This window comes from Pygocentrus nattereri, chromosome 18, assembly GCF_015220715.1.
Source record: "Pygocentrus nattereri isolate fPygNat1 chromosome 18, fPygNat1.pri, whole genome shotgun sequence".
NCBI lineage: Eukaryota > Metazoa > Chordata > Actinopteri > Characiformes > Serrasalmidae > Pygocentrus > Pygocentrus nattereri.
In genome coordinates this window covers 31,507,997-31,522,183 of record NC_051228.1, presented here as the reverse complement: position 1 = coordinate 31,522,183, position 14,187 = coordinate 31,507,997, and the positions used below count along the sequence as shown (strand labels likewise).

General features: G+C 39.8%; 1 protein-coding gene across 3 annotated transcripts in view; it reads right to left on the bottom strand.

Moving 5' to 3' along the window:
* mtus2a (microtubule associated tumor suppressor candidate 2a) overlaps positions 1-14,187 on the bottom strand; it is a 117,509-nt gene that overhangs the window by 22,461 nt on the left and 80,861 nt on the right. For all 3 annotated transcript variants that reach the window (XM_017681806.2, XM_017681815.2, XM_037547378.1), the window contains exon 5: positions 3,354-3,512. In XM_017681806.2, the coding sequence (XP_017537295.1) occupies positions 3,354-3,512 (159 nt within the window). The remainder of the gene's footprint in view (positions 1-3,353; positions 3,513-14,187) is intronic.

Genomic DNA, 14,187 nt, shown 5'->3' with positions numbered 1-14,187 from the left:
AATTAATTCTTTGAAAGTAGGCAGAAGTAAGGCTTTACTAACCATTACTAACCAGTGAGGCCTGGATATTTTTGACCCAATTTTCTCCTCAATTTAGACACTGCAAATTCCCGCCCATTAGCTAGGTGTCCTCCATCACACAATGTTACCAAGCTGGGAGGGTGCCTAGCATCATGCTGAGAGATGGGTGAGATGAAAGACCACCCTACCACCCAGAGAGAGCAAGGCCAGTTAAGCTCTCTTTGACTCCCAGCCATGGATGGCACTAGCAATATCAGGGATCGAACTCACTAGCCCAACCATAGGACCAATGCTTAAAGCAGTTGTGCCACTGAAGATCTCAACCAGTGCAGACAGTTTGTAACATATCAGCAATATTTGGACTAATTTTCAGTCCTGAAATACCACTCTCTTCCCTGCCATGAGACATGTGGGAGATTGATGGCACCATGGTGGCAGAGGTCACTGGGGTCACTCTGATTATTCATGCCTGACATGTCTTTTCTCACTCTTCTGTTTGGAACTCAACAAGGATGATTCACCTCAATAAGAACAACTCCCTCGGGTCTGAGACGCTTCTGTCTGAACACCTGCTAGGCAATCAACTTTACTTCACCTCTTCAGAACATGGAAACATCTTGGCATTGTATTAAGTTGCCAGCGTTTGCACTTTCAACCAAGGACTCCATGCAGTAGTGGAGAGTCTAGCTTCAAATATGCTGACAAGCAATATTGATTTCATCATAGATCTAACCAGTGTCTGCCTGGAGGGGGTGTTAGCTCATGGTATGAAAAGCTGAGCTGGTTGTGTTGCATTTTAGTTTTTTTCACCAGTTACTTGTCATGAAAACTAACAGACTGATGCACATGGCTAGAGGTGGTCGGGCTTTATTTTGTAGAGTAGAGCTGTTATTTAGTAGAGCTGTACAGTAAAGCGTTTGTCAATGATTATCACAATTCTGGTTGTTGTAGTACTGATACTGCAGACTGAAGCAATATGTAAATCATCCCTCTCGAAAATAATCACATCTTTATAATGTGCTGATCATTTGCTCTAGTTTGCCTGGATGTTTTGATGCACCAAAGTATTCCTCTGATCCAACAAGATTAAACAGTCAAAACAATGCAGGCCAGACTATAAAAGTATCTCATTAGGAATTCACTAGTGTGTTTTTATCTCATATTGTAAGCCATGTTACAATCCTGCATCTATTAGAACTGCATGATGGGGACAAAACACTAGGATTGCAATTATATTGCTACATATTGCAAAAGCTCCCACAGGAATAAATCTACATTTAGTGCTTTTAGTCACAAAATATAGAATAGAATATTAACAATCACTGGCACATTCTACAAAGCAATGGTCAATTATCAGATCTTTTTATAGATCCTTCCCTTGGTGTCTTTTCTAGAGGAAAAAAAATGAAGAGTCAAATTGGTACATGCAGATATGCACCATATGTATAACTCTCTAATGCTCTAATGCTAAGGGAATTTCCTTTGCCACTGTGCCTCTTGTTCTTTTGGGGTTTTGGGAATTGTAAATCTTTTAAACACTCAAACTCTGAAAACATAAGACTGATTCATAACATGCAAATCCATACACTGCTTATGTTATTAATGTCCTTGTGCTCTACTGTATGTGGTTAAAACTTGACAAGCTCTGCAGACCAGAATGACAGAAAATAGTGGTGCAATCTGTAGTCAGGATAAGAACCAGCTGTGGGTCTTTAAACAGGGCTTGGTTGATAGAGTTACTTCATGATGAATTATGAATTTTGTACTCTATTTAATTGGAATAAAAATTCTTTTTGCTAGACTTGTCTAATATTTTTGGAGAATGCAGGCAATACCTTTTAACTTTTTTTTAATTCAGAGTTTTTACTTTACACACCTGCAGCAACTTAGTTTGCATATTTTTTTTCAGACAACGATCATCTAATATTTTACATATTATAATGTCATGTGGTATATTGAAAACACAATGGTAAACCAAAAATTTACCAAAATAATCGGTTTATTTATATGAATTTATTGAACTTGATTTCAATCAAAACACGTACAGTAAAAACATTCTAATTATTCATTCCCATATTAAGCACAAGCACATAATAATCACAATATAGCACTGTGCCTAAAATAAAGACCAACTGTATACATACTAAGGGATGTGCCCAGGTACTTAAATATTCAGTCAACCATTCCAGGTTCCAGGAAATTACTTGACGTGCTCGAGCTGTATCATTCACGCCATGCTGAGGTAGCATGTGTAAATTGGCTGTTACAGAGATGGCGGAGCCTTCAGTCCAACAGCCACAGCTGCCAAACCAAAAAAACACTAAGAAATAACCGCTCTGTGGTTTAATTCCTGCTTCGCTTTTACTGGGAATAAATGGCATTTGGTGAAGTTACTTCACAGTGAACCTGATGACCTTCTGCAGAGAATAATGTTTTTGTGAATAGACTGTGTCAGATATTGGATCTCAGTTCGCCTTGATTGGACTGCGTGGGCAGGAGCAGGACAAAGCGTTTTGATTGCTGGCAGAAGAGGGACAAATGACTCCAATTTTAGGTGGGAGCGGGCGAGAACATGGGTGGAATGAAATCTTACAGGAGCAGACGGAAGCAGGGCTGAACAAACAGTCCTGCGCAGACTACCTTACTCTAAGCTTGTTAAGACCATGACTGAAAAAGCTGAGAGAGTGCAACCCAGTCAGTGTGGCTTTTATTCTAGCTGATTATCCTGGTTCTGAAACAGCGAGAAAGCCATTTTTGACAATCAAATATTTTAGCACTGTCCAACAAAGAAACAGAGGGGTAGCAATGATCTGCTCCAGGAAGAGCTCTTTACTGAACACTCTGGCAGAAAGGGGCACATACAGAACCCTGAACTCACAGAGGAGGCTACATCTAGCCATGTACTTCACCCCGACAGTGACCCCTCTCCCACAAAAAACCTGCGACAAAACCCCACACACTGACAACTAATGACACAAACACAATTTAAACTGACAACGACCAACATAAAACAACACAATTAGTCCTTTTGTCAGAGGATGTGTGTTACCATGCACGTGGCCATGTGCCTAGCTACACCTCCAGAGTCTCTTGGTGCCAACGCCAGCCAGTAACAGGACACTACAAATGTTTTCAAATGTATTCCTCTGCTGCAATATTTGGTGGCTTTTCATTTAATTAGTGATATGCCATCAGATAGGTCTTCTCAAAAACGACAAACACATCAACTCTGCCCCCCCCCCATTTCTGTGGTTAAAAGAAAAATCTGTTTATTTACCATTAATCTACTAGTACTATCAAAATGAATCAGAATGCACCTCCCCTATACTTACCTGCTGGGGAACTTGGTGGTGGGGGCAGCAGTGGCCGGCGGGTAGGAACTGGCGTACTTGGGGGCTGTGGACTGCTGCGGCAGGGCACTCTCGGCCCATCTGTACAGGGCTCCGTGATGACCCTGTGGAATGGGGGGTCATCACTCACACTGCCAGGACCTATCAGTAAACAAACACATGAACAAATGGAAAAAGATGAATTAGCATATTGTTAACCAATGTTACATTCAGATTTTTTCATCTCCCTTAAAATAGCTGTGTTGGACTAAGTTTTGTAACAAAAGTGACACATTGCTAAGACTGTACAGTTAAGACTAGGGTTGGTCTATATAAGTCAAGAGCCTCATAAAAATACAAATTAGCTATACTGAACATGTCGCTGTTAAATCACCTATTCCAAAATAAATATGTAAAAATAGCTGTAATTTGTGATTGTAAAGATTATTTTCATTATATCCAAGTGTAGCAGAGAAACACCAAAAGTTGGAGGAAAGCAAAACACTTGTTACCACACTGCCAAAGCAACTAAAGCTGGCGTTACTGTTTGTATAGATAGCTCCAGTGTCTGTACAATTATTTAAAAAGTATTCCCTTCCAAATTACAAAGTACTTCTCTCAAATTGTAGTAGGATTACATCATGCATTACTTTATGGAAGAGCTACATATTACTTCTACACTATTATGTATTAATTTATCTTGCTATATTGCCAGATAATGTTTGTTCAAGCATTATTTATTAAAACAAGAAGAATTATCTGGCAATATAGTGGGATAATTTCACTTAATAAAATTACACAAGTACAAAGTCTAGAAATAAGCTTTTTTCTTTAGGCAAAATGGGCCAAAAAAAGAGACTGAACTGACTCTGAAAAGTTAAAAATGACCAAAAGTCTCTCAGAGGGATGCAGAACTCTTGAAATTGCTAAGATATTGGGGCGTGATCACAGAACCATCAAACGTTTTGTTGCAAATAGTCAACAGGGTCGCAAGAAACATGCTGAGGAAAAAAGACGCAAATTAACTGCCAAAGATTTGAGAAGAATCAAGTGTGAAGCTACCAGGAGCCCATTATCTTCCAGTTCTGACATATTCCAGAACTGCAACCTAGCTGGAGTATCAAGAAGTACAAGATGTTCAGCGCTCAGAGACGTGGCCGAGGTAAGGAAGGCTGAAACCCGACCACCACTGAACAAGTACATAAGCTGAAGTGTCTAGACTGGTCCAAGAAGAATCTGAAGACAGATTTTTCAAAGGTTTTATGGAATGATTAAATGAGAGTGACTCTTGACGGACCAGATGGATGGGCCCATGGCTGGATCAGTAACGGGACAGAGCTCCACTTCGAGTCAGACGCCAGCAAGGTGGAGGTAGGGTACTGGTATGGGCTGGTATTATTAAAGATGAGCTGGTTGGACCTTTTCGGGTTGAAGATGGGCTCAAAATCTAAAAAGTTTCTAAAAAAATCAAAAAAGTTTTTAGAAGACACTGTCTTTAAGCAGTGGTACAGGAAGAATCTGCATCTTTCAAAAAGACAATGATTTTTATGCAGGGCAATGCTCCACCACATGCATCCAAGTACTCCTCTGCATGGCTCGCCAGTAAAGGCGTTAAATATGAAAAATGTATGACATGGGTCCCTTCCTCACCTGACCTGAACCCAACTGAGAACTTGTGGGCAATTCTTAAACGGGAGACTTACAGTGAAGGAAAACAGTACACCTCTCTGAACAGGGGCTGGGAGGCTGCAGTCGCTGCTGCACAAAAAGTTGATCGTCAACCGATCAAGAAACTGACAGGCTTATCACTGTTATTGAAAAGAAGGGTGGCTGTATTGGTCACTATTTTTTTTTTCATTATTATTTCTCAGAAATGTTCATTGGAAAGCTTTGAGTTGTTTGTTTATAATTCTCAATTGAACAGATGAAAATAAAAAAGTGAGATGGGAAAATGTTTTTCATTTAGCTGCGTGACAATTCTGCACCATTATAGTTGCCCAATAAATGCGCACATATAGATATTCTCCTAAGAAAGCCAAAACTTCACTTCATTTTTCTTAGACATTCATGTTTGAGGTTTATTAACATTTAGGATTAACCGAGAGCACTGCAGTTGGTAATAATCCTCAAAAATAAGACTTGCCTAATAATTGTGCACACAGGGTATTCTTACAGCAATCTTAAAATGAGACAAAGTAGATATATAGGCAAGATTCGCTTGCCAATATCTTATTGTAGAGTTCACTCTAATTGTAAGTGTGTAACTAGTTAAGACCACTGACATGCAGTCAGTGACCTGTCAAGGGTATATCCTGCCTTTCTGTGTGTGTGTGTGTGTGTGTGTGTGTGTGTGTGTGTGCCAGTAGCAGTCTTCAAACAGAGCTGGATTTGATAAATGACCATAACATTTTCAATCTTTCCTTCTTTCTGATCTCTCTAGCAGACACACATTAATCACCTACAAGCCACTCTAACCTTGATCTTATGCTAATCTAATGGACGGTGGCATTGCAACTGACCTCAACTAATCCTCTTCCCTGCTTTTAGTGAGAGATCCATAAACACAACTTGAAAACCTCCATCACACCTCACACCTCTGTAGCAGATCTTGCCAGACCTTTTACACTACAAGTGGTTTTGCTTCACTGGCATGCTCCATGTCCCCTCCTTTAATATATTACATTTACATTTACAGCATTTAGCAGACGCTCTTATCCAGAGCGACTTACAAGAAGTGCTTTGTCAATCTAGAGAAAGTATCTTTGCTAGTTACCAATAGCTTAGAGAAAAGGACAGTCCTGAGCTCAGATACTGCTAGAAACAAAATGTCACTGCAGACACCGAGAGAAAAAGAAAGAAAGGAAGGTTTCAAACAAAGTCTTGCTTTTCACGGTAGCAATGCTCAAAGCAGGGCAAAGGAGAATGTATGAATCACAATGACAAGCTTTTGTTGGTCAGGGTGTCTACAGCAACTCTACAGCTGTAAGTGAGAGACAAAAGCAGACAGAGCTTTGAATTGGAACTAATGTAGCTTAGAAGAAATGGAAGCTTAGCACTGTTCAAACTGAATGCCTAAATCATCACATTCAAGCCTCAGACCAAGCTGAACTCTTAAGTAAATGTCAGACCTGCTCATGTGGTTTCTGATACTGTATGGTGTACTATTATCCATAAAAATGGACAAAACTAAGGACAAAATTCAGGCTTCAGGATGCTGTCTGTTCAGCTAAGTTAAGTACTTTTGTCCAGTTTACACATACAACATGTAATGCAGGGTCAGAAGCAAAAAATAAGTTGATTTAAAGTCTATTAACAACTTGTTTTAAGGAACATGTGTGATGATTTAGCTATACAGTCTGCATGATGCACATTAGTGCTTTAAGCTTCCATTAGTTACTTTCGTCTTGTAGCTCCAGTGCAAAGGAATGAAGCTTTGCACACCAAACATGTCTTGGCTTCTTCTTCTTCTTCTTCTTCTTTCGGCTGCTCCCTTTAGGGGTCGCCACCGCGGATCATCTGCTTACATCTTGCCCTATCCATTGCCTCCTCTACTTTTACACCAACCATCTCCATGTCCACCTTCACTACATCCATAAACCTTCTCTGAGGTCTACCTCTTCTCCTTCTGCCCAGCAGCTCCATCTCCAACATTCTCCAACCAATCATGTCTCGGCTGATCGACCATAATTGGGCTAAAGGGAATTTTACGCTAAAATCAGGTGCTTTTTTGTTCAGACTGCTCCAGACATGGAGATAGAGTTTAGAAGATGGAGAAGTTGCTGAAAGTTTTGGTTGACTCAAAGATGCAGATCCAGCACAGCAGGGTATGCGAGAGAGCTCCACATCACAGTGGGACGTGGATAAGGTGCAGAACGAATGAAGCACACTCCTGATTTGCTGGAAAAAGCCAAAACTGACTCCTCATTGGTAGACTGAGAAAAAGCTTCCATAAGAGTCGGTTAAAGCAAAGAAGACCTCCTGGAGTGAGCATTGTGTGGAACTGGGTTAGCAGCTCAGAGACCAAGTGCCACTTTAACCGTTCACAGGCTTTTCCATAATCATCCAAATGTACTGCAGCGCTGACTATCATTGCCACAGTGAGGACCAAGTATAACTAAATTCTCTATGGAGCTTCAAACATCACAGCAGCAGGGGTTTTCCACAAATTTCCAGGAGCTGTGCAAATGTCATCTCTATAGACCCCTGTCCGATCTCTTGAAATTGTTCAAAAATAACTACATCAACTACATATGAAAAAGCATGTAGCCTTACTGTACTTTTTCATAAATTTGCTTTTAATGTGTGCATGATTTTCTACTAGTAGCAGTCAGCATAATTAGTTACAGTCAAATGTATTGAAGGTGCAATGTAAACATATTTATTTTCCCTGTATTACTTTAGCCATTACACTAATTACATGTGCTGTTAACAAAAAATAACAGCACAATCTTCTCCAGATTATGTATATCACATACTTTTCAAGCTGCTTAGCCTTTTGGGTAGCTGGAGCCTATCCCAGTGGTCACTGGGCAGAAGGCATGAAACATGCTGGACAGTTGCCTGTCAATTGCATGGCAGACAGACAAACATACATTAACGCCTAATGTTTTTGGACTGAGGAGCCCTCAGAGAAAGCTCATACAAAAAGGGAGAACATCTACAAACTCAACACAGGAAGGACCCTGGCCACCCAGCCAGGAACTGAGCCCAGGGCTGTCTGGCGACAGCGCCACCCACTGCACCACCATGCCACCTATGATGTATGATGAATGTTGAATATTGGGACTGTTTACCTGCAGAAGGTTTTACAAACCTGGCAAACATTCATTTATTTAATTTCCAGTCAAACCTGGCATCAAGAATCTTTTTTCAGGAGAATGTTTTGAGGAGATTAGATATGAAATAATCCACTTGTATAATAAAGTGGAAAGTCAAAGTAAAATTAGTGAAAAATAATGCTTCCAAACCTGGAGTTTTCTAAAAAATAATTTAAAGATGGGAAATATAAAAGAAAACGGGACTCCTAACAACAGCACAAGACCTGGTGGACTGCCAAAACTATGAGCATCAGATAAACAGCACTTGAAGCTTTCATCTTGGAGAGAGAGGAGAAAATCAAGCCAAGCAAAGAGTGGATTACACCAAATAGAACTGTAAACATTAACTAAACAAAAAAGCAAATATTTATTTTGAATTGTTTTGCAGAATGACCTGAAATCCAAAGCAGATGATGATCATTACAGTTAATTATGTTTTCGTTGTTTCGCCATTAGTTGGTGTTATCACTATTGGTAGAAGTAAAAATCATTACTGATGTGTTACACCAATAATGCTATACTGGTAAAAAAAAAAAAAAATATATATATATATATATATATATATATATATATATATATATATCACCCAGTACTAATGATTACTTACACATTTGAAACTGTACACCAAAGCAAACTTTTGAGTACAGACCTCATGAAGGTCCCTCTGCCTAGGGGTCCTGAGTAGTCATTTGGACTACACCCCCAGCTGTGTTGCCCATGGCAACAGAGCTGAAATTGCAGCCCAATTTCAACTTCCATCCGGTTGGAGGGCATATGAGGAACCTTAAAGTCTGTACGCAGTGTCTGCATGTGAATATGTGTATGATCCAGGCGCCCTCTAAGAGTTTATGTTTGACAGCCTCCACAATCTTCATGTATCAGTATCAGTATCTGACAAATATCACACTGAAACATCCTGAAGTTCATGCGGAATGTACTTTTATGAGAAAGCTGATAAATTTCTTGTCATAATAATGTGTTGATGTATGCTGAGCTCTGCAGTGACTTACTGGCCAGTGGCTTAATGAATGTTGGCACACATGAAAAAAGGATCACATAGAACCCTTTTCTTAATCTCCCCAGAGGACAAGAATCAAACCTTAATTAATGTCATACACACACACACACACACAAACACAAACAGCATAACAGTCCTGTGGCAGCAGCCAATCTTTTGCTTCTGGAGACTTTAAGCAAAGCTCAGGGTTCTCTTACTGAATGCAGAGCAACACTGACATCCTCATCATAATGAAGACAAATGAACAGTAAAATAAATATACAGAAGTATTCTGTTTCTGACTCAGAACAGAGAGATTTATAATTCACTAGAGACTGTAACTGTGTGCTCACAATCTGTTTTTCCTCACATGTTAAAGGTTTCATTTAATAAAGCAGAGTTTGAAGAGGAGAGAAAAATGTGCTTTTCTATCCATCAGCACTTTCTCTTTGTCTCTCTCAGGTAGCAGCACCTGCAGAGTGTGTACAGTGACAGGACAAAAGCAAACAAGAGTCTCAAGAGGAGAGAGCAGAAAGAGAGAGAGAGAGGGGCTGAAAAAGAGGAGGTGAGGGGAGGAGAGGAGAGGGGGAGATGGAGTGAGAAGGCAAAGATAAAGAGATAGAGGAAGAACAAGTGACAAGAGGAAGAGCAGCAAATAGAAAAAGAAAGAGGGAGAGAGAGTGGGGAAATAGAGGAAAGGGGTGTCAGACAGAAGGAAAGAGGGAGAAATGGGGAGTGAGAGAGAGAGAGAGATGGAAAAAACAAAAGGAATTAGTGGAAGTAAGGGGAAAAACATGAGGAAAAGTGAGGGAGTCAAAGGGAGAGTAAAAGAGAGTGGAAAAGAGAGAGAGAGGAAAAAGAAGAGGGAGTGAGAGAGACAGAGGGAGGAGGGGAGGGGGAGATAGAAGGGATGAAGGCAAAGAGAAAGAGATAGAGGATGAAGTAGGGACAGAAGAAGAGAGAGAGGCAGACAGAAAAAGAGAAAAGGAGAGAGAGTGAGGAAATACAGGAGAGATGTGTCAGACAGAAGGAAAGAAGGAGAAAAGGGAGAGAGAGAGAGAGAGAGAGAGAGAGAGAGAGAGAGAGAGAGAGAAAGGAAAGAGGGGGTGAGAAGGTGAGAGAGAGAGAGAGAGAGAGAGAGAGAGAGAGAGAACAAGGTGGAAACAGAAGAGAGAGGTGACAGAGAAAGAGAAGAGAGAGAGAGACAAAGGATAAAGGAGAGAGGGTGAGAGAGAGAGAGCGAGGCAGATAGAGAGCCGTTTATCATTGAGTAAGTGCCCATGATTAGAGCAGGAAATGTGAAATTGGAGGAAGGGGCGAGCAAGGGCCAGCAAGAAAAGGGCGAGAGGGATAAATCATCTATGAGGAGGAGGAGAGTAAAGAGAGAGAGAGAGAGAGAGAGAGAGAGAGAGAGAGAGAGAGAGAGAGAGAGAGAGAGAGAGAAATAATTAGAAAGAGAGAGCAAGAAACAAAGACACTGTGAGACAAAGACAGACGTAAGAAACAAGAGAAGAAAACAAGAGAAAGAAAGAATGAAGACAGAAAAAAGGAGAAGATGCTGAGGATTAGATGGCTAAATAAAGTGTATCTGATGCAGAAAGTGAGGAAAAGATAAGACCTTAAGAAGGATTAAAGAAACCATCCTCTTTAGAAAGAGATAAAAACAGAACAGAAACACGCAGCCTGTGGGAGCCATGAACAGGATTGGAAAGAAGAGGTTCAGTGCTTTCCTACCACAGCAGGTGTTCCGGCCTGGCACACACACCACAAAAGTGCCACCATGAGAAACAGGCTGCCATGCATTATTAAGCACCTAACATCAGGCCACAGCGCTGCCTCGGAATTAGGGGAGGATGCCTGGCAGTAAACATTATGCAAAGCAAGCCTGCTCCATGTCAGCCATACTGCCACATGTCAGCAGGAGAGCACCAAGCCCTCAGGTCTAGGACTCAGCCGATACTCAAATTTTACCACTGATATCGATACTGATTTTAAGGGGCTAACAATTCTGATAAATGATAACACAGCCTGTTTTAATTTTATACAGTCAAATAATAAAAATACTTCAACAGTAGAAAACATACTACAGATGTTATTGCATAGTTATTACAAAGTTATTACACAAAATGCTTCCTGTCTGAGACATTGTATTGTGATAGTTTTGAGACAGTTTTTAGTCCATGCATGGTGGAAAGGTACATGCAAGAAAAACAAAATCTCAGAAAAAACGTTCTTTTTCCAGATTTATCACTATTTTATCTTTATCAACATTACATATCAAAACACAGAAGGCAAGTGTCGATTCACTGGAGGTTTTGGATGTTAAATGAAGTGGTTATATCTGAATGACATTGTTTACATCTCAATGATTGAATTACATCACATTTTTAAAAATGTTCCCCTTTAAGTGATTATATGTGTGATTATATATATATATATATATATATATATATATATATACATATATATATATATATATATATATATATATATATGTGTGTGTGTGTGTATATATATATATATATATATATATATATATATATATATATATATATATATATATATATATTACATTACTTTATAACTCAACTTAAAATATATGCTTAAAAAGCTTAAATCAGGTAAATAACATGAACTCTCACAATGGCGACATTATATCTGCGTTTTATCTGCAGAATTTCTGCTGATGCTGATAAATCTGTGCTGTAATATTACAGGATTTTTTCCACCAAACAATGTATCAGTCAGACCCTAATATGGACATTAATTACATCCATCCATCCTGCTCATGGTGCATAGACAGGAGACTGAATGCCAAGCCTATCAAACAATCAAAGCTGAAACAGCAACTTTCCCTTGAAGCTGACAGAGAAAGAGAAAGAGAGAGAAAGAGAGAGACAGTGAGAGAGAGAGAAAGAGAGAGAGAGAGAGAGAGTGAGAGAGCAAGAGAGCGTGAGAGAGACACACAGAGAGAAAGAGAGACTGCGAGAGAGAGAGAGAGAGAGAGAGAGAGAGAGAGAGAGAGAGAGAGAGAGAGAGAGAGAGAGAGAGAGAGAGAGAGAGAGAGAAAAAGAGAGAGATTGACCTGAAAATCTATTATTATATATAGGCAAAAGTCTTAGGCCACCTGAGAATATTACATTTAAAGCTGTAGTTCTGGGCAGCAAGTGCTGAAGAAACACCACTATCAGAAATAAGGCTGCATGATAAGAACAAATTATCTTACTATAGCTAAATAACTACATACTGAATTCACTGAGCTCCTGAGAGCGACCCATTCTTTCACTAATGTTTGTACAAGCAGTCTGCAGGCCTAGGTGCTTGGTTTTATACACACGTGGCCATGGAAGCGAGTGGAACTCCTGAAATCAATTATTTGGATGGGTGAGTGAATACTTTTGGAAATATAGTGTATCACTGTGATATACACCAAGCTACAAAGTCAGTTGCTATAATGTACTGTCATTTCACCCAAAAATGTCATGAGACCACACAATGTCCAAAATGTCCACACAAAAAATCCACATCATGGTTGACAAAAACAGCCTTTATGACAGATGTTGCATATTAAAATAGGCCGTTATGAATGTCAGTTGATGTCAGATGTCATGACATGCTTATCTAGGTGTCAGGACACCTTATGAACACAACCCTACAGTAAACAAAGTTTAGGGAAAATCTCTTATTGCCCACATCTACAGCATTCAAGACATTCTACTCATTCAGTCTACTCACACATACTGTATCAGTTACTTCAATTCAGCCATACTGCAAGTGTGAAAATGCATATGATTCCAAGTAGTCATATGTGCTCCATAAAAAATGAAAGGCAATTTAAAGATCCTACAATCATGATAGTAGTGTGAAACAACACATAGCAGCACATTTCTAATGCAGTAGGGACACAGCAGGTGGAACTGCAGTGTCAGCGAATGTGATAAACTTGACAGTGGAAACAATGCATGTTAATGTAGTGCATCCTCAGAGACAAAGACCCCACATCCAACATGGCTGGGCTGGCAGAGCGTCAAAGAGTGAAAGGCTGAGCAGAACGGGGGCTTGTGGAAACAGCGCAGTAGGGGAGCGTCTGAGGTTTTGTAGCAGCTACAGCACAAGGTGACATGTCTTCTGTCTGAATACCATTAGAAACAGCAGCCTCAGGAGGGGGCTGAGCATAAAGATTCTGCAGTTCAGTGCTACATAATGGCCCAAATAACGTGTAGTACTATCGTCTAGTATTCCAGCCATGTTCTCAAGGCGATGTTTGACCTGTATTAGTTTTACCAGGGAAAATATTAAAAAGTGAAGGGCAAGAGATTTGACTAGCCAATGAATACAGGATAGAGAATCTATGTAATTTCCCCAAATTACTACAGACAAAATTACAAAAAAAACAAAAATAAATTACAAAATTAAATGCCTTAGCCTGGAGGTGCACCTCAGTGTTATATCACAGGCTCAATAACAATAACAAGAAGGTGCACAGCAGTGTCTGTTGGTAGACTTGTAAATCCTTCTCAGAGTTGTAAAAACTGTGGACATCGTAGATTCCTACTAGGTTAAAGTCATGAACAACATTATACATGTCCCTTATACATGTTTTTTAGGGGCTCCAGGATGAAGCTGAACACTAAACAGAAGCATTTGTTTAGTAAATCTAGTTAGGCAAAGCCTTAACTGACAGTTGACAGGTCTAAGGTAAAGTATGCCGTTAGGCTAGCTATAATGGACAAGGTTTTATTTAGTGCAACTGTTAGGTTCAATAATTATGTCTGAAATTGCCTGGCAAATGCTTGTGCTAGACCACAACAATAACTAAAAATGTGATGAAAGACCAAATTAATAAATTGTTGGCTATTAAACATCAACTAATGAGGAAAAGCCTTTTGCCCACCACATGAGGATGAGGTCTGTTGTAAAAAATATCATGTGGACCACTGCTGTAGGCTAATGTGTCTACACAGAGAAAGGAAAGTAGGGCAGTAGAGAGAGAGGTCGATGGAGCTTTAGTGCTGAGGAGGAG